Raw genomic sequence first — 18099 nt, 5'->3', positions numbered from 1 at the left:
AAGGCTTAACACTTCCATCAACAATGGAAGTGTTAAGTAACAATAGAAGTGTCAACAATGGAAGTGTTAAGAGAAACGACGTGCAAGACGCAGATGCAGTTTTTTCGTTTTTGCGGGAAATCGAACATATTTTTAGACCCATCTAAAAATTCTCTAATTAGTTTGGAAACTGGGTCCCAATTCTTGCATTCTGTGAAAACGGGTAAGGTTGACTATAATGTAATAATCTTAATTTTCGCTAAAACGGTTGGGAGTTGAAAGTTGAAATTCGGTACACAGGATACCAAATTTAAGTACCAAAGTGTTAAGTAACAATGGAAGTGTTAAATAACAATGGAGAACAAGAGAAGGCGATGTGCAAGATTTACGGGCGCTGGAGGAAAAAAAAGGAAAGAGTAATATGTTAGAACATATTTGATTTTTAAATTTAAACAGATTAGTTCGGTTTTTCTCGACCTTTCTTTTTTAGAACATTCGATGAAAATCGAACGATATAATCAGAACACATCGTGAAAATTGAACAATATTAGAACATTCGATTTTCAAATTTGACCTTTCTTTAGAAATACTTAGTTCGTTGATGAAATTCCTTTTTTTCTTTTGTGACTATAATGTAATAATCTCAATCTTCACTATCATTACTTTTGCTCGAGCAATGCCGGGCCTACCTGCTAGTTTCATATATTTTGTTTTCTTTCCACTAATCTAATCTTTAAGCCTTTTCCTTCCAGTCTTTTCCTTCACTTTTCCACTTTAGTGTAATTTGTCCTTGTCCACATCAATAAGCACAATATCATCATCAAACAGTAGACACCAAAGTATTTGTAAGTCTCCTGTCAGCACATCCATAATTAAGACAAACTGGTAAGGGTGCAGAGCTGAGCCCTGGTGCAAACTAATGTCTGTGGGAAACTGGGAAACTTGTTGGTCACCCCCCATAAAACTCCTTATTCTTGTAGACTCTTTGTACAGATGTGGTACATTTTGCCAGTATTCCTCCTTCCTCTTTATTCATGACTGATTCTATGTATATTTTTTAATAATTTACACAATATCCTTTTTTCACACTTAGTCTAAATAAATAGACACACATACATATGAGCTTATCATACCAGTGAATGAGATTAATTCACAAATTCTTTAATGATTATTATTATTATTATTAGCAACGTTGAGGCCGAAGTTTTAAACACAGAAACGTGTACATCGGGATGTTTAGCACTGCTTTCTTGTAAGCCTAGAAGTTTGACAATGGTGTTTGGAAAGTCAGTGGAATTGTGCTCGACATTCCAAATACCATTGTCAAACTTCTAGGCTTAGGCTGCTACTCCACTAGCGTAAACACGGCTGTAAAACCCCTTGCCGTAAAAGCTTTTACTTACATGACCTATTTGCGTTTGCGCTCGAATTGTGGTGGAGATCTGGCTAGCGAAGCTTTTTACGGCGTTGGTACTATTACAGTTGTATACGTGATGTGTCAGTATAAAGACAGTAATTATATTCTATGAGTTTTTTCTGTACTATAATTACAAATGTAGTAAAAATAATATCTTTACTTTCGTATATTAACTTTTATTATTGTATTATTAAGATAATATACAGTATATAATAAAAAAGTTTTTATTATATACTCCTAAATGAAGGATTTTCCTTTGGTCATCCATATTTCGTGTTTTAGGCATTCGTTATTATAATTGAGATACCTCTTGTAGAAATATCAATACTTTCGGATGTTTTTGATAAATCTTTCCGGATCTATTCTAGTTCTTTTCCAAGTAGCCATGAGAGAACGTACACAAAAACTCATTTTCCGCCATTTTCGCACCGTGTCACAATGACCTAGATTTCACTGGCTTCTGATTGGTGGATGGCATCATTTTACGGCCGTATTTGCTTCGAAAGTTGAACACTGCTCGACTCGCTTTTACGCTGGTTTTACGACTTGCTCGGGCGTAAAATATCATGGTCACGTGATTAAAAGCTTTTATGGCCGTTTTTACGCTAGTGGAGTCGTGGTCTTACAGGAAAGCGGCGCCGAACGTCTGACATACTCATTTTCGCATTTAAAACTTTGGCCTCAACTTTGCTATTATTATAATTACTTTATTGTAATAAAGACAAGCCTTGCTTGTTACAGGGGAGAATACAATATTCTTTTACCAAATTAATTACAATTCTATTTTCCTTCTGTAATTTACACTAGGTTTTTTCCATGTTTCCACAAACTTGTGAATCTACATTAATTATCTTTAACATATATTTTAACCATTTTATACACATACTAGCTTACCCGTCGCACGTTGCTGCGATTTCAGAAGAAAGGAAATTCAAGCAAACTCGTTATGATAAAATTCAATTTACATTTTAACATTTTTACTGAAACTTATTATTATTATGTTGGGTTAAGTAAGAGATACTCGGTTAACACCGGTGGCTGTGTACTATGCCGGACCAAAGTCAAGGCATAGTAACCAAAACGGAAATTAAAGAAGTGTATCAGTGTGTGTGTCTGTATTCAGGAATTTTCTCACAATATGACATGTATTGAATATAGTGGCCTTCTGTAGTGTGATGTATGTGTTTCTATTCAATTCTAATGTGCCCAGGCTTTTGTGTAGTGTGTGTGGTATGACACCTGTAGAAGAGAGAACAACAGGTACAATAATCACCCTATCCATCCTCCACAGATGCCTTATTTCCTGGGCGAGTTCTGTGTACTTGCTAATTTTTTCAGTGCATGCGTTTTGTATATTGTGAGTGTTTGGAATGGATATATCTATAATGTATGTGATTTTATTGTGTTTGTCAATGAGTGTGATGTCTGGTCTGTTGTGGTAAATTGTTTTATCTGTGATTATGGCTCTGTCGTAGTACATTTTGTGCGTGTTGTTTTCCAATACTGTCTGTGGAATGTATCTGTAGTATGGTTCGTGGTTGTCTGCTAATTTGTGTTTCTTTGCAAGCTCTTGGTGTATTATATTTGCTACTTGATTATGTCTGTGTAAATAATCTGTCTGTGCCAAGAGCTTGCAACCAGAGGTGATGTGTTGTATAGTTTCTGGCATGATGTGACATTTTCTGCATGTGTCATTTGTGAGTGTTGCATCTTTGAGTATGTGTTTTCTGTAGTTTTTAGTATTTATGACCTGATCCTGTATGGCAATCATGAATCCTTCCGTCTCCTTAAAGAGGCATCCCCGAGCTAACCAGCTGTTTGACGCAGTTTTGTCAACAAAATCCTGGGCCAGATCGTAAGGATGCCTGCCATGGAGTGCCTTTTGAGCCCACGATTGCTTAATGGTGTCTATGCTTTTTATATGTTGTGTTGTGTCCATATGATGTGAGTGTAAGTTTAATGGTGTGTTATTCGAGTCTGCTAGAGTTACTGCTTTATGTAATTGTGATGTTTCTTGTTTTTTGTAGAAAAACTCTCGCAGTGACTGTATTTGTTTGTAGTGAAGGTTAACTATGTCAATCAGGCCACGTCCGCCATCTTTACGTGGAAGGGTTAATCTTTCTGTGGCAGATTTAGGATGATGTTGTTTATGCTTAGTAAGTGTTGTTCTTGTTTTCCTTTGGAGTTGCTCAAGATCAGTGTGAGTCCAATGTATAACTCCAAAAGAATATGTGAGTACTGGGATGACATATGTGTTTATTGCTTTAACTGTGTGTTTTGCATTTAATTGTGTTCTGAGAATAGCATTTAACGTACTTTGGTATTCTTTAATTAATCTTTGCTTTATTTGTGTATGTTCTGTTAGTTTGGCCTGTTGGAATCCTAAATACTTGTAGAACTCGCCCTCTTCCATGGATTCAATAATGTCTCCATTTCCAAGTGCAAAATCTTCTTTCTTCAGGATTCCTTTTTCTATGTGAACTGTTTTGCATTTATCTAGGCCAAATTCCATTTGTATGTCCTTGGTGTATGAATGTGTGATTTGTAGGAGTTGATGAAGTTGTTTTTGTGTGGATGCATAAAGTTTTATGTCATCCATGTACATGAGATGTGACAGTGTAAACTGTGTTGTTTTTTTGTGTCTGATATTGTAACCATATTGCGTGTTGTTTAACATGTTGGATAATGGGTTCAGGGCTAGGCAGAACCAGAGAGGACTCAAGGAATCTCCTTGAAAAATTCCTCGCCTAATAAAAATTTGGTTTGTTTGTATGGAAGTGTTATGGGCCCTGAGATGTAGTGTTGTTCTCCAGTGCTGCATAGTGTTTTGAAAGAATGCAATGAGTGATGGATGTATTTTGTAAATGTGTAGGATATGTAGCAGCCAACTGTGTGGAACACTGTCAAATGCTTTTCTGTAGTCTATATATGCCATGTGTATGTTTCTGTGTTGTCTGTGTGCTTGCCGTAGAATGACTGAATCTATGAGTAACTGTTCTTTGCATCCCCTGTGGTTTCTACGACAACCTTTTTGTTGTTCTGTTAGAATGTCGTGTTCTTCAACATGTTTGTATATTTTGTTTGCAATACAGGATGTCAATAATTTGTAGAGTGTTGGAAGACATGTAATTGGTCTGTATTGTGTGGGGTCTGTGGTATTGTTGTTTTTAGGTTTCATGTAGGTGATGCCATGAGTAAGAAAATTTGGCATGTCTTGTGGATTGATGATGATGTGTGTTAGATGTTTAGCTAGTTCCTGGTGCAGTGATGTAAACTTTTTGTACCAGAAATTGTGAATGTTGTCTACACCAGGTGTCTTCCAGTTGTGTGTTCTGTTAACAGTGTATTGGAAATCATGTATGTTTATTTCAACACAGGGCATAGTTGGTATGTTGTGCAAGTTTCTGTTCTCCTCCTCGATCCAGCCTGCATCAGCATTGTGCGTGACAGCACTGGACCAAAGAGAAGACCAATATGTTGTGAGTTCTTCTGTTGGTGTGCCACTGTGCTGTGTATCAGTGTTTGCTTTGTTATTAATTTGTCTGTAAAAGAGTTTTTCATTGTTTGTAAATAATTTATTTTGTTGTTTTCGTAGTGTACATGTTTTGTATCGTTTGAGTCTACGTGCTTTGGCAGCAAGTTTTTGTTTTAGTGTATCAATGTATTCTGTAATGCGTGTGTTGTGATGTTCATGTTTTGTGTGTGTTTTTATTTTCTTGAAAATGTTTTTGAGCTGTTTCCTTAATTTGGGTGTTATGTTGTTTTTAGTGTATTGTGTTAGCCTGCCTAATTGCTGTCTAATGTCATTTATTTGTGTTTCTATTCTTCTCTGCCAGGCAGGCTTGTGATAGAATTGTGTTTTCTGTGTATTTGTCTGTGATTGTACTTTCAGTCCATGGTGTGTCACTACTGTGACTGCCCCAGCATAAACTAATGTATGAATGTCTGCGAGTGTAGAAATTGAATGAATGTAGTGTGGTAGTAAGTGAGTGTTTACATAATTTAGTGTTTTTCCTACTTCCTTTGACGTGTTGATTTTTGGTATTCGTGGTCGTTGTGTGGGATCTGTACCTGTATATTTAGTGAGTGTTTCCTGAAATATAAGTGAGAGCGTATTAACTAAATCCAAGTCTATGTTATCAGTGATGGATGAGGAAGTGTCTGTAGTATCATTAGTGGTAATTGTTGTATGTGTGTTATTATCAATGCTTGTTGCTGGATTATCCTGACAGGTTACATGATCTTCATTAATGTTAGATGTTTCTGTCTGTTGATGTATTTGATCAGCAACCTGTTGTTTGATAAGTTCAAGTGTTGTTTGTGGAATAAGGTTGTTGTGTATAATTGTTCTTTTTTGATCAACAACCCTTTGTTCGGTGACAGTGAGATGAGGATACTGTTGTGTGAATCTATGGTGTAGTTGTTGTCTGTATGCTGTCATGTTTGTTTCGAGTTTTGTGATGGTGTAATAAGTACGGATGATAAACTCGTTCATTTCTACTGTCCATTTCATTTGTTGGCGTGGTTTTCCAGCCTTTGTGGTCTGTGGATGCATTGCCACAGAAACACCAAGGCTGGGTTGGTTCCTCACATCTGTTGAGGGCATTGCAGTAGCCATGCTTGGGCCGGTGCTGCTTTCGCCACCGGTAACCAAGGGAGACTGTGACCTATTTTTCGAACGTGAGCCTCTGCCTAACCCACGAACGCGGACCTTGTTAACCCGGGCGACGTCCGAGCCGGTATCACACTTTGATCTAGTTATTACCATGATGAATATCTCCACAGAATGTGGGTGTGGTCACTCTTAGCTTCATTTCTCCCCATAGACCTTACTGGCATGGGTGTCCTTACCAGGAGCTTATGCTCCAGTTTGCATTGCCCTATGGATCAGTAAAATTACTGGGCTCTCCCACCACGACCAGGTGGTGACCACGGGAGAGTTATTATTATTATTATTATTATTATTATTATTAATTTTCATCGGGAAAACATTTCAAAGTGTCGTTTCAATTCTATTTATTTATTGGAGTGCTTGTGGATACATGATATTTTTTGTTTTTCTGTCTGGTGCGTACACGAATAAATCAGAAGGTTTTCCGACGCGTGAGCTGGCCACATACAGTTGTCCATGTGAGAAGCACGGAATCTCCAAATCTAGCCCACACACTTGCAACGATTGTCCCTGTGCTTTGTTGATGGTCATTGCAAAAGTGATTTGCACCGGAAACTGTTAACGTTTGAATTCAAATGGCATATCTGTTGGGATCATTGGAATAGGTGGCAACAGTACATTTTTCCCCTTGAATTTTCCATTTAAAATTGTAGCTTTGATGACATTGTTCATCATCTTATTCATCGAAAGTCTTGTACTGTTGCAAAGTCGTGGTGGATTGATGTTTCGAAGATGAATGATAGGCACACCAATTTTCAATGTTAAAATGTGCAGTGGCATTCCTGGCAAATCTAGTGAATTCAAGAATTCTGTTGGGTAATTGACAGCTTCGTCTTGATTCATAACAGTGTCGAAGGATGTCTTATACGTTGTCGCTTCGCCTGGTATTCTGTTTTGAATGCTGAAGTTGATGTCATTGACATCGTTCTTAGCTGCTAATATAGCACGTGCACTGAGCCACTGATGATTTTTGTGATTCCGCGCGATATTTGGGAAAACCTTTTGAAACAATTTGTCTTTGGTTGATGTCATCTTACAAAAGTTTGTTGGCAATGTGATACGGTGTGTAGACTGTCTATTGCCATCTTCCCATTCCCAATATCCAGCAATTGTTTTGCAAAATGTTCTGCGGATACATCATTTTGTAGTTCAACATGCATATTGGTTTTCGAAGTCAATTTATTTACATGTCGCCATAGAACTGATGATTTGAGGCATGCATTAAGTTCATCAGCGGGTGTTGAACGTGGTATAACTGGCAGAGTTTGTCGAAAATCACCAGACAATAAAATGAGTGCTCCAAGGGGAGCACTCATTTTATTGTCTGGTATCAAATCTTTCAGTGTACGATCAAGCGCTTCCAATGCTTTTTTGTGAGCCATTGTGCATTCGTCCCATATGATAAGTTTACATGTTTGGAGAACTTTGCCCATTCCAGAATTTTTGGTGATATTGCATGTTGGTGTCTCAGTGGTTTGCAAATTCAACGGCAACTTCAGTGCTGAATGCACTGTTCGACCACCATCCAATAGTGTTGCCGCAATTCCAGATGATGCAATTGCCAGTGCAATTTTATTCTGTGATCGAACGGTTGCCAAAATTAGTGAAATGAGAAAAGTTTTACCTGTACCTCTGGGTGCATCTATGAAGTACAATCCGTCCCTTTGATATGTAATTGCTAGCATTATTGTGTCATATACAACACGTTGTTCTGAAACCAACTTTGGAAGATTCGTTTCAACAAATGTACCCAAATCATCAACATCGAAGTGTGTTTCATGTTGCAAATCACGATCATAAGCGTCATTTACAGATCGATTCGGTGCACACATTCCCAACTGCCCCAATCCTTTGTTAGCGATTGCCAAACATTTATCCTCGATCGAAACCAATGCCTCATTATACACGTGTGGTGTAAATTGCATGTCCGGATTCTGATTCGTTGCTCGCAAACGATGTAGGATGTCTTCACTCATGTAATCTTTGTATTTTTCCCAAAGATCTTTCGGATTGGATGGGAAACAACGTTGTCAATATTATTGCAAATAACTTGCATATTTGCTGTGGTTGAGCAGTGTTCGATGCATCAGTGAGTGTTGTGTCCCAATGTGCATCGTTTTGAAGAAGATTTAATTCTTGGCAAGCCTCTTGATAGGTCGCACATACTTCACCATTTACTGTTCTCAGTTCTTGGAAGGATTTCAGTCCACGTATGTTAACTAACAGTAATTGCAAGTAAAAACATTCTTGATTGTTTGTATGAACTGTATACAGACGACCTAACGCGTCGGACAAATATAAATTTGTATGTCCTTCAACTGGTTTGCCCTGTTTACGACGTCGAAACTTTTTCGCTGATGCATTCCATGTGTAGTATTTTGGCACTTCTGAGTAAAGTAACGTTTTTGCGAACAAATCATCTGTGCACAATGAGAAGAATGCAGTTAACATTGTTTTTTGTGGCGATAATGCTCTTGCATGTACATTCTCCGTTGTAAAAACACACGCTGTCCATTTTCAAGATGTACTGCCAAATGAACAACTGTTGGATGACGTTCATGAATTGGAAATGAGAAAATACGCCAAACTGCTTCATTGCTACTAATGTAGCGTCCCAATTCATATTGATCAATTTCATTGATTGATGCAGATGCATTTCCCACTCCAAAAACTGCCCTATCACTTCCTTTGTTGACATATTTGCAAATGTATTTGATTGATTTCACTGAACTACAATATTCAACATTGATGTGTGCTTTGAAAATCTTTGAGAGTAATGGCAAATACGGCACAACCCAACGATTATCGACTTCAATGTCATTGTTGCGTACTTTTAGAGTGATGAATTTGCCACCATCTTCAGTTGATCATCGACGATATTGTGGATATCCATCATTTCCAGTGATAGTTTCGGCGTGTAAGTCTCGTGGATAGCGTTTCGTGCATTTTCCATCCTTAGAACATTCGATGAAATAAATTTCTTCAAATTTATTTCATCGAATGTTCGAATTTATTTGATCGCATGAAATAAATTTGGAGAAATTTGTGATCTGCATCCGGCAGTGGTAGAAGTGATCCAGTACGATGATAAATTTGCCCTTGCTCTTTGAACGTTGGCATGTAATTGTCACGTATGATTTCTGTTGCACCAAATGATGTCATTTGGAAACATGAATTGTACTTGCGTATGTTTGCCAAGAAATGTTTCGACTGGCTTGTGTCACCTGATACCAACGTTGATAATGGTTCGGGTGGTAAATGCAATTCTGGCAATTTCACTTTTCCACCTGCGCAGCACATTCCTGTAGTTTCATTTTTGAATTTCAAAGCATGGTAAAATTTGCATAATTTGTCCATTTTTTCAATAACGACACTTCGATGAAGACTGTAATCATAATCAGCATTGTAATGAAACGCAGCAAGATTCAAATCAGCATGCAGTGTCCATCTGGATCGAACATTGCGTTCTCGATTCGTTCCTAGTCTTGCTCCCCGTTGGTCAATTGTTTCCTTTGAGCGGGCTTGAGCAGTATGTACTCGATCGGCTTCCAATCTCGATTCTTGTTGCTCGTTCGTTTGAGAAGAATGTGATTGAGCAGTGCATACTCGATCGGTTTCCAATCTTTATTCTCGTTGCTCGTTCATTTGAGAAGAACGGGATTGAGCAGTGCGTACTCGAACGGCTTCTAATCTTGCTTTCTGTTCCTCGTCTGTTTCTGAAGCTCGTAATGCCTCTTTCTTTTGTGCTTGAGATGTAGATCGACCAATCGATTGACGTTTGGGGGGCATAACTGTTGGCGATGCTTGCAAATTCACTGAGAAAAATGGGAAAAATCAGTATTCGAAAGAATTATTCGATTTCGAATTTATTCAAAGAATTATTCAAATTTTTAAATCGATTCAACTCACTATTAAATGTCTCTCTGTCTCTCTCTCACTACTTCTCACTACTTTTAACTACTGCTTCTGGTCTACTCTCTTGTCTGACATTTTCTTTCTGACCCTGAGACTTCTTGAGTCTTGTCTCTGACTTTCTATCTGACTCTTTGATCGGGTTGGAGCTCCCTTTTTAAACACTTCCAGCATGAGAAAGTTTGTCATCAGACGATGATTTATATGGTAGTGTCGTCATCGGGTGATGATTTATTGGCGGTTTTGTCATTGTAGCTGAGATGATTGTTTTATTTTGTTGTTTGATAATGACATCTAACTTTTGTAGAGTCATCATCTTGTTGATGTGACTCATCTTTGTTTTGTGACAGCTATCATCATTATTCATTGATTGCTTTGACTAAGTTCTTCGTTTAATGTGTAAACATTGTAGAAGTGACACTCGGTGCCGTGGAAGGGGGGGTACGATGTTTCCCACTTTTATATTTTTAATCCTTTACAAATTAATTTAATTACTTAATTGCTCCTTTCTGTTTTCCTTGGCATGTTGTCAGTTTTCTGATAGTTGGATAATAAACTGTTTCTACTCTAATTCGTCTCTAAACCATTTTAAGTTGATATTAAAATTTGGAAACGGGAGTACCTAGATCGGTAAAATAGGCAAATTTCCTCATATAACTTTGGTTGTTGTTTAAGATACAGTTAAGGTTTTAACAAAGGTCAAGTGAATACATAATTAGCAAAAATAAAGTGATTAAACAAAAATTATTACAAATAACAGTTCACAAATACATATATAAAGATATTTTTGGAAGGAGGGAAATGGTGGCCTTCACATATGCCAGAAACCTTTGTGGGAGTGTATTAAACAACTTCCCAAAGTTTTATGGCAATCGGATAAATGGTGTAGTAATGCATGGAGGACAGACAGCCAGACAGACACATTCGTTTTTATATATATAGATAACACTTCCCCCGTGGGGGGAATTTCAAAAAATCCCTTCTTAGTGTACATTCTCTTGACGTACCCTATTAAAACACAATCAAACACGCATCTAAAATAGTATAATAAAAGTCGAGTTCTTCACAGTAAGCCTTAATCCTGTCCCTCTCCCTCGCAAGGGAATATCGAAAAATTTCTTTTTAGTGTATATTCTGTTGACGTAACCTATTAAAACGCAAAAAACCACATGTAAAATAGTATAATAGAAGCCGAGTTCTTCACGGTAAGCCTTAATCCTGTCCATCTCCCCCCAGTAGGGGGAATTTCGACATGTATATTATATAAAAACACGTGCGTATTCGAATGCAATGTTGTGTCAAAATTTCAAAGGAATTGGTAGGAACAAACAAACGTTATATTTTATTTATATAGATAGATAGAAAATGATTTGCTTTAGTCCATTTTCACAGAAAAGCATAATGCCTCACAGAAAAGCAAACTTAGGTCGTCGGAAGTTAGCGCCATCTGTTGGACATAAAAGCCTTAATCTATATATAAATATATTTTTGAAAGGGGGAAATGGTGATCTTCACATATGCCACAAACCTTTGCGGGAATGTATTAAACAACTTCCCAAAGTTTCATGGCAATCGGATAAATGGTGTGGTAATGCATGAAGGACAAACACACACACACACACACACACACACACACACACACATTCGTTTTTATATATATAGATATATAGATACAAGTTTACAATACAGTAATCCAATGTAAGCTAATATTCTTAGATCACTTTTATTTAACATATATAACATTTGTTTGTAACAACTAAATAAAAAAATTAGTACATTGACTAATTTCATATTTATTTAACTCATTAGTCACTTTTCTAAAAATTATTTGTTATACATTTGATATTTTGTTAAACTGTTCAATTTTATTCACTAATCTTGAATAATCTAATTGTAATATTTTTATAATACTTTCAGAAATTTTTTCAGTCTTTGAGAAAGTGTAATAAGCTTAGTTCACACTGAGCATGATTTGCTGGCAAAAGTGAAAAACAGAGCGAATAACAATCAGACATGATGTCATTTCCAGCAAATTTTAGTATTTCGTGAATTACTTTGAAGTTCGGAATCGTCTAGCTTTTTTGCTAGCACCACCAATTGTATTTTTGTTAGTTGTCATGTGATTTTTGTTGTTTTTGAAAAACTTTCTCTTGCAATAGAGTAAATGTTGTAATTACGGATTTTTAATATTCCTCTCACCCAGCATCGTTTTCTTTTTGACTATCTTTCTTTCCCAATAAATAAACAAATGTGGTTAACAACGGAATATCGAGAGGCCATTTTGTTTTTCGAGATGATGTTTTCTCTTGCTTGCAAATGATTTGCTCCTTAAAATTCGCAATCGCTTCTCGCTTTTTGGTTGTATGGGTCAATTTCACTAAATGAATAAAAATCGCTTTTCTCATTTGCTTTTGTTATGAACTAACCTTTAACCTTACTTACTTTTCCAATACTTACTTTTACTACTTACTACTTACTTTTACTACTCACTACTTACTTTTCCAATGACTTTTACTATTTAAAATGTCTGAAAACTTATAAGAGAGTAATTTATTCTTTTGCATCATAAATGTACTTTCTCATATTTATTGATTAGTTAAATACTTCTCTAGAATGACTAGAAACTTTGTAATTTCAATAACGACAAAGCAAAATTTTCAAATTTTCTCACAAAACTTCATAGGATAATTTCCCATCAATATTATTTAAACTCACAATAATTTTAATTTAGAAAGATTAATTCATATATTATGAATTTAGAGCAGTGGTCCCCAACCCTATGCCCGCGGGCACCATAGCGCCCGCCGATCGTTTTACGTGTGCCCGCCGCTGTGGGACCACGATAAAAATAAAAAGATTTCGGTTTTCAATAAAATGCTATGTAAAAGTTTTTTCGTTTTTAATGATTAACCACTCAAAAGTAGAAATGGCGTCCAACACAGATAAAAGCACAAAGCGAAATGCGACCGATCTCTTTTTCCCCTCCGCCAAATCTTCACCAACCAAATTTCCCATACTTGAAATGAAATAAACCGGTCCGTTCTGAATATCATAAAATCAAAGTACAGATCACGACTTACAGATGAACACCTTGACGATTGCTTACCAGCAGGAATATCATCGTACTCTCCTAATTACGAATCAATGGCCAATGAAATGCAATGCCAAAAATCACATTTACTTTCAGATTTATATTTTTTATAAAGAATTTTTATACTCTGTAGATTTTGTATGCATTGTTTAGTAATTACTTGTTTTGTAAAAACTATTGTGAATAGTCTTGTGTGTGTTTTATTACATTTTTGGAATTAAATGTTTTCTGTACATTATGTGTATGTATTATTAACTATGTCCAAGTATAAATTCACCTTGAAAAAATACTGTAAATGGTGCCCGCCGTCCGGCCGGTGTTCTAGAATGTGCTCTTAGGTACAAAAAGGTTGGGGACCCCTGATTTAAAGGATTATTTTTTTAATCCTTTAACCTAACCTACTCTGAATATAAATGTTTATTTCGCATGCTCTTATGTAGTAGTACTACATTGTTGATGACGGGGACATAGCGGTCACTTTGAATATATATCACGCATTATTATTTTGTATTCAAGTATTATGTATTGGCATGTTTAACGAATTGAAAATTTTAATTTATTGGCGTAATGTGTCTGCATTTATCAAAAACTTGTTGGTTTTTAGACAAGTACCAATAACTGCAAACCTTTCAGATTGGTATGCACTCTGCCAGGCTAATCAACAATTAAAGTAGCTTCAATAGACCCCGAGTGCAAGTTACTCGTGTGCTGCCCCGGTGACAAATATTTATATAACACACAGAAGTTCACTAAAGAATTCATATGCATTGTATCTGAGACATTTCGAAAACCATACCTAGCGCAGTAAATCGCTTATTGTTTTTAAATTTGTTTTTGGGTTATAATATTAAAAATGAGAAAATCAAATGTAAATTGTTTTGTGTTTGGAAATTATTAAGGTTACATTACCTCAATCATTTAAAGAAAATTATCCTGAAACAAGAGTAATCATCGACTGTACAGAAATTAAAACTGAGAAGCCATCATCGGTTCAACATCAAATTCAATTTTATTCTTACTATAAATCTTCTTATACTATAAAATATTTAATTGGAATTGTCCTGTCAGGACTTTTAACTTTTCTTTCTAGTGGATATGGAAGAAGTACAGATTTGTTTATAACAAATGATTGTGGTATTCTGCAAAAACTGGAGGAGGGAGATATTGTTATACCTGATAGAGGGTTTCCTCAAATTAAATTGGGCGTCAAAAATAAAAATGCTATTTTAATTATGCCTCCTTTCTCAAAACCAAATCAAAAGCAGTTTAGTGGTAACGAAATGGACGAAGCATGCAAAATTGCTCGTGTAAGAATGTAAGAATTTGTGTCGAGACTATTGGTAGAATTAAAATTTTTGAAATATTGAACCGCAGATTACCCATTTCACTTCTTCCATACGTAGATAAAATAACGTTTGTTTGTGTAGTACTGTATTAATAAATTTGCAGCCTCTAATTATAAATGAGTGAATTTTTTTTTATTGTGAAAATATTTAAACTATTTACAATCACAGGTAAATAATAACTAAAGTAGATGAATGTCTCATCTTTTTCCACTTTAAGAATCACATTTCGTATATCACTATAGATAAATAAGAAAATTGAACATTTGTTACATATAAAGCTAATTGGATTTGGTGTATAATACATGCTATTCTTTTTTAAAGTTTAGAATTTTTAAACTCTAAATATTTTACAAATACAGTAATACCTCGGTTATCGTCGGTTTTGTTGCTTTTTTTTTTGCGAAAAATTTGCCTCGGTTTTTGTCGGTTGCCTCGGATTTCGTTGGCATGCCCGTGACTTCGTTGCTAATTTTGCGAAAACAAAGGGTGACCCACATGTTTTCCTGCTCGGTTTGGCCTCGTTTCTCGTCGTGCAAACATTACCCTGCGCGTCTAGCCAAACAATTCCTCTACGATAGCAGGATGGCCGAGCGGTCAAAGTGGCAGCCTACCGCTCTGGGGGACCCAAGGTCGAATGCGGAAGGGGAAAAAATCCCTAGGAATTTTTCGTGGAGTGGTCCGTCCGTCATCACCCGGTCGTCCCATCGTGGGCCTGGCCGTACTCATAACGGGCTTGCTAAAAGAGGCCCTCTGTACACACAGGGCGGAGAGAGTTAAAAAAAACAGCCAAACAATTCCATTGCTTTCCTTACCTTTTAGCTCCATCGTGGGACAAAAGAAAGGTTTTAGAGCCAGCAGCCCTTCGAAAGCCGTGCTAAATGTTCGTTTATTCTTTACATTCGTTTTTTATATTCATTTTATATTAATTTTTTATTGTTTTTAGAATTAAACACTATATTTATTCTCTATAAAATGTGTTTTTCACATGTATTTCGGAGTGTCTAGAACAAATTAATTGGATTTACAGTAATTCGTACGGAAATAATTGCCTCGGTTTTCGTCTGTCTTGGATTTCGCCAATCGTTTTCGGACGGATTTTCGACGAAAACCGAGGTATCGCCGTACCTTATTTGTCTCGAAATCAACAATTTTCTTTATCTTTACACGTGCAAGGGCATTTTATTTCGAGTAAGCTTATTTTATCTCCTTTTTTGCATATACCATCAGGGCTTGCACAAATTCAGGGAGCTTCATTACAAATGATAACTCCTGCATCAATTATTCTAATATTTTTTTTAAGCGGAAATGAATTTTCTGCAATTTTCTCCAATTTAATTGCATAATCAGTTGCAATTGTTCCTTTGAATGTATTATTTAAAAATTAAAAGCCAATTTTTCAAAATTGCTTTTTTTTTGTTTTTATAGAATGAGCCATAGAGCTGCTTAATCTGTATCATTTGTAAATGAACCAGTCTGGACATGTGCTTTTTCTTGTGAGATATGCTATTTGAGTAATTTCTGGAAGTGTGATAATCACATTTATTATTATTATAAAATTTTAACAATTTTTCTGAAATGATAAAACTTAATCCATTTTAAAATGTTAACTTTGTAAGTTGTTTTTAAACAATTTTATAACAGTTATTCATACGTTTACTTTCAAATAATGGTGTAATTAATGATTTTAAATATAATTCCTCACATTGTTCACAAACTGTGTTGATTAAATGAGATAGCAGCACTTGACATTGTGCATTGAAGAAAGAGCACAATTAATACGTTTTACTCTTTGATATAATAAAAACGTGATAACCTTGCTGTTATTTTTATCCGTTTTGGAATTATACAATTACTAAGGCGACATTCACCCGACGTGTATATCTTCTTATAATTGTGGAATTCCCCATTGTAGTTTTCCACCGGTAAAACTTTCGTCTGTATTTAATGCAAAAATCGTTGCTGCTACACGTTTGCATCGACCACGGATACTTCCCTGGCACTTACACGTTACTGCAACCATTTTTCTATCTGCCGATAACGGAAAAGTAATTTGTATTAAAAATAATTTGCAAAACATGTAAGAAATATTTTTATTAAAGAAAAATTCAACAATATATAAACAGTATAGCTTAATAAAAGAAACGATATATAATGTTGTTTTGTTGTCATGCAAATCATCCTGTTTGTTTATTGCAGAGAGGTTATGCTGACATCTAAAATTATTTAAAAGTACAAATTAGCAAATTAAGTGTAAAAAAATGCCTTAATACAAATGTAATGCGATTTCTCATTAATTTTGATTTGGAGTAGGCAAGTTGTTGTAACTGTTCTTCCACCATTGTTTTTAATTTCTTTAATTGCAGTTATATGCTTAGCCTTTGCAAGTAAAATTCCTTTCTTCCATCTCGAAAGTGTAAAAAAGTTGCCAGTATGGACTGGTTGAAAACTACATGTTAAAATTATATCAGGCATTATTGACTAAAAGAGAAAAATTGCACTCCACTTAATGCGAAAGTTCTATTTTTTAATTTCATATTTTATTAAAACATTTAAAATTTGGTAAGTTGAAATTGAAAGTTTTTACTTGATTTTCTGTACGAAGAAACTGGATTTTTCTCTGTGCTATATAAATATTTGCCGCTAGGGCAGCGCGCGAGTAACTTGCACTCGGGGTCTATACACAGTATGTTTGTAGCTCACTAAAATACATAGTTACAACGCGCTGTTTGGTAGATACGATGGTCGATTTCACGTTACATCGTTAAAAAAATTGCCAACCTTTATAAATTCGATTTTCATTCACGAAGCTAAGCAATGTAAAAATTTCTCGAAAGCTTTCGTTGGATGATAAAGGCGATTCTTATAGCGCGCTTTGTTTCTTTCGCGCCCTTTTACAAGTCTGCGCTTGCGCGTTCCGCCCGACCTACGTGGTAGACGGTATTCGTCCGCGCACATGGGCTTTTGTTATAGGTAGGAACTGAGAACGTCGTTTATGTTATCGCCGATAAGGTTAGGTACGTACGGAATTTAATTTAAGCACTTGCATTTCCAGCGTTTATAACGAATACGGAAAGATTGTCGTTTCAATTCATTATTATTATCAATCTTAAAATTTGAGGAAGTCGGTGTGACTGACTGAACTAGCGAGGAAAATTATCGAAATTGTTTATATTTTATCATTTTATTGCTTACTTTTTAAAAATACGACAACTTGTTAAGTCCGCAAATAACTTATACGTCGAGTGTTTAATGCGCATACCCAATATATATTTTATGTAACGTGATGATTATACATGGGTAGGCTGAAAAGGAATGCACACATGCTTGTAGAACAAGAACGAAAACAAATAGCAAGATCGGGCAAAAAGTACATTAAAGTACAATTCTTAAGCTTCAAAATAACGTATTTATTTTTCGACATAGTCGCCGTTAAGACTAACACGTTTCTCACGACGTGTAACGAGTTTTTTTGTTCCGTCGCTGAAAAATTCTTCCGACTTTTCTCGAATCCGGGACTTGACGGCTTCCTTCGCCTCGTCGTCCGAGGTGTAATGATTACCCTTGAGGTCTCTCTTGAGTAGAGGAAAAAAATAAAAATCGCAAGGGGCAAGATCGGGGGAATGAGGGTGTGGAATCGGTTCGGACTTCGGGTTTCGCAGAACCTCTCCGGTTGTGGACGAGT

At 35.9% G+C, this 18099-nt stretch overlaps 3 protein-coding genes across 4 annotated transcripts in view; 1 reads left to right on the top strand and 2 right to left on the bottom strand.

The window, feature by feature from the left end:
• Positions 1 to 18099, top strand: part of aub (aubergine) — an 80297-nt gene that overhangs the window by 8737 nt on the left and 53461 nt on the right. Inside the window, exon 1 of one of the 2 annotated variants that reach the window (XM_067269018.1) lies at positions 17354 to 17431. The exons of the other annotated variant lie outside the window; for it this stretch is intronic. The gene's annotated coding sequence lies outside the window, so the exon portion shown is untranslated. Of the gene's footprint in view, positions 1 to 17353; positions 17432 to 18099 lie in introns of those variants that run through there. 2 annotated transcript variants of the gene reach the window in all.
• On the bottom strand, positions 6627 to 7100 carry LOC136974172 (uncharacterized). Its single transcript, XM_067268976.1, has one exon. It carries the CDS (start codon positions 7098 to 7100, stop codon positions 6627 to 6629), a length of 474 nt encoding a protein of 157 aa, XP_067125077.1.
• Positions 7097 to 8044, bottom strand: LOC136974171 (ATP-dependent DNA helicase pif1-like). Its single transcript, XM_067268975.1, has one exon. The coding sequence runs from the start codon at positions 8042 to 8044 to the stop codon at positions 7097 to 7099; it is 948 nt and encodes a 315-aa protein (XP_067125076.1).

Source organism: Centruroides vittatus, unplaced genomic scaffold (genome assembly GCF_030686945.1).
Source record: "Centruroides vittatus isolate TY-2023 unplaced genomic scaffold, ASM3068694v2 contig_345, whole genome shotgun sequence".
In the NCBI taxonomy this organism is placed as follows: domain Eukaryota; kingdom Metazoa; phylum Arthropoda; class Arachnida; order Scorpiones; family Buthidae; genus Centruroides; species Centruroides vittatus.
This window is presented reverse-complemented; position numbering and strand designations above follow the sequence as displayed.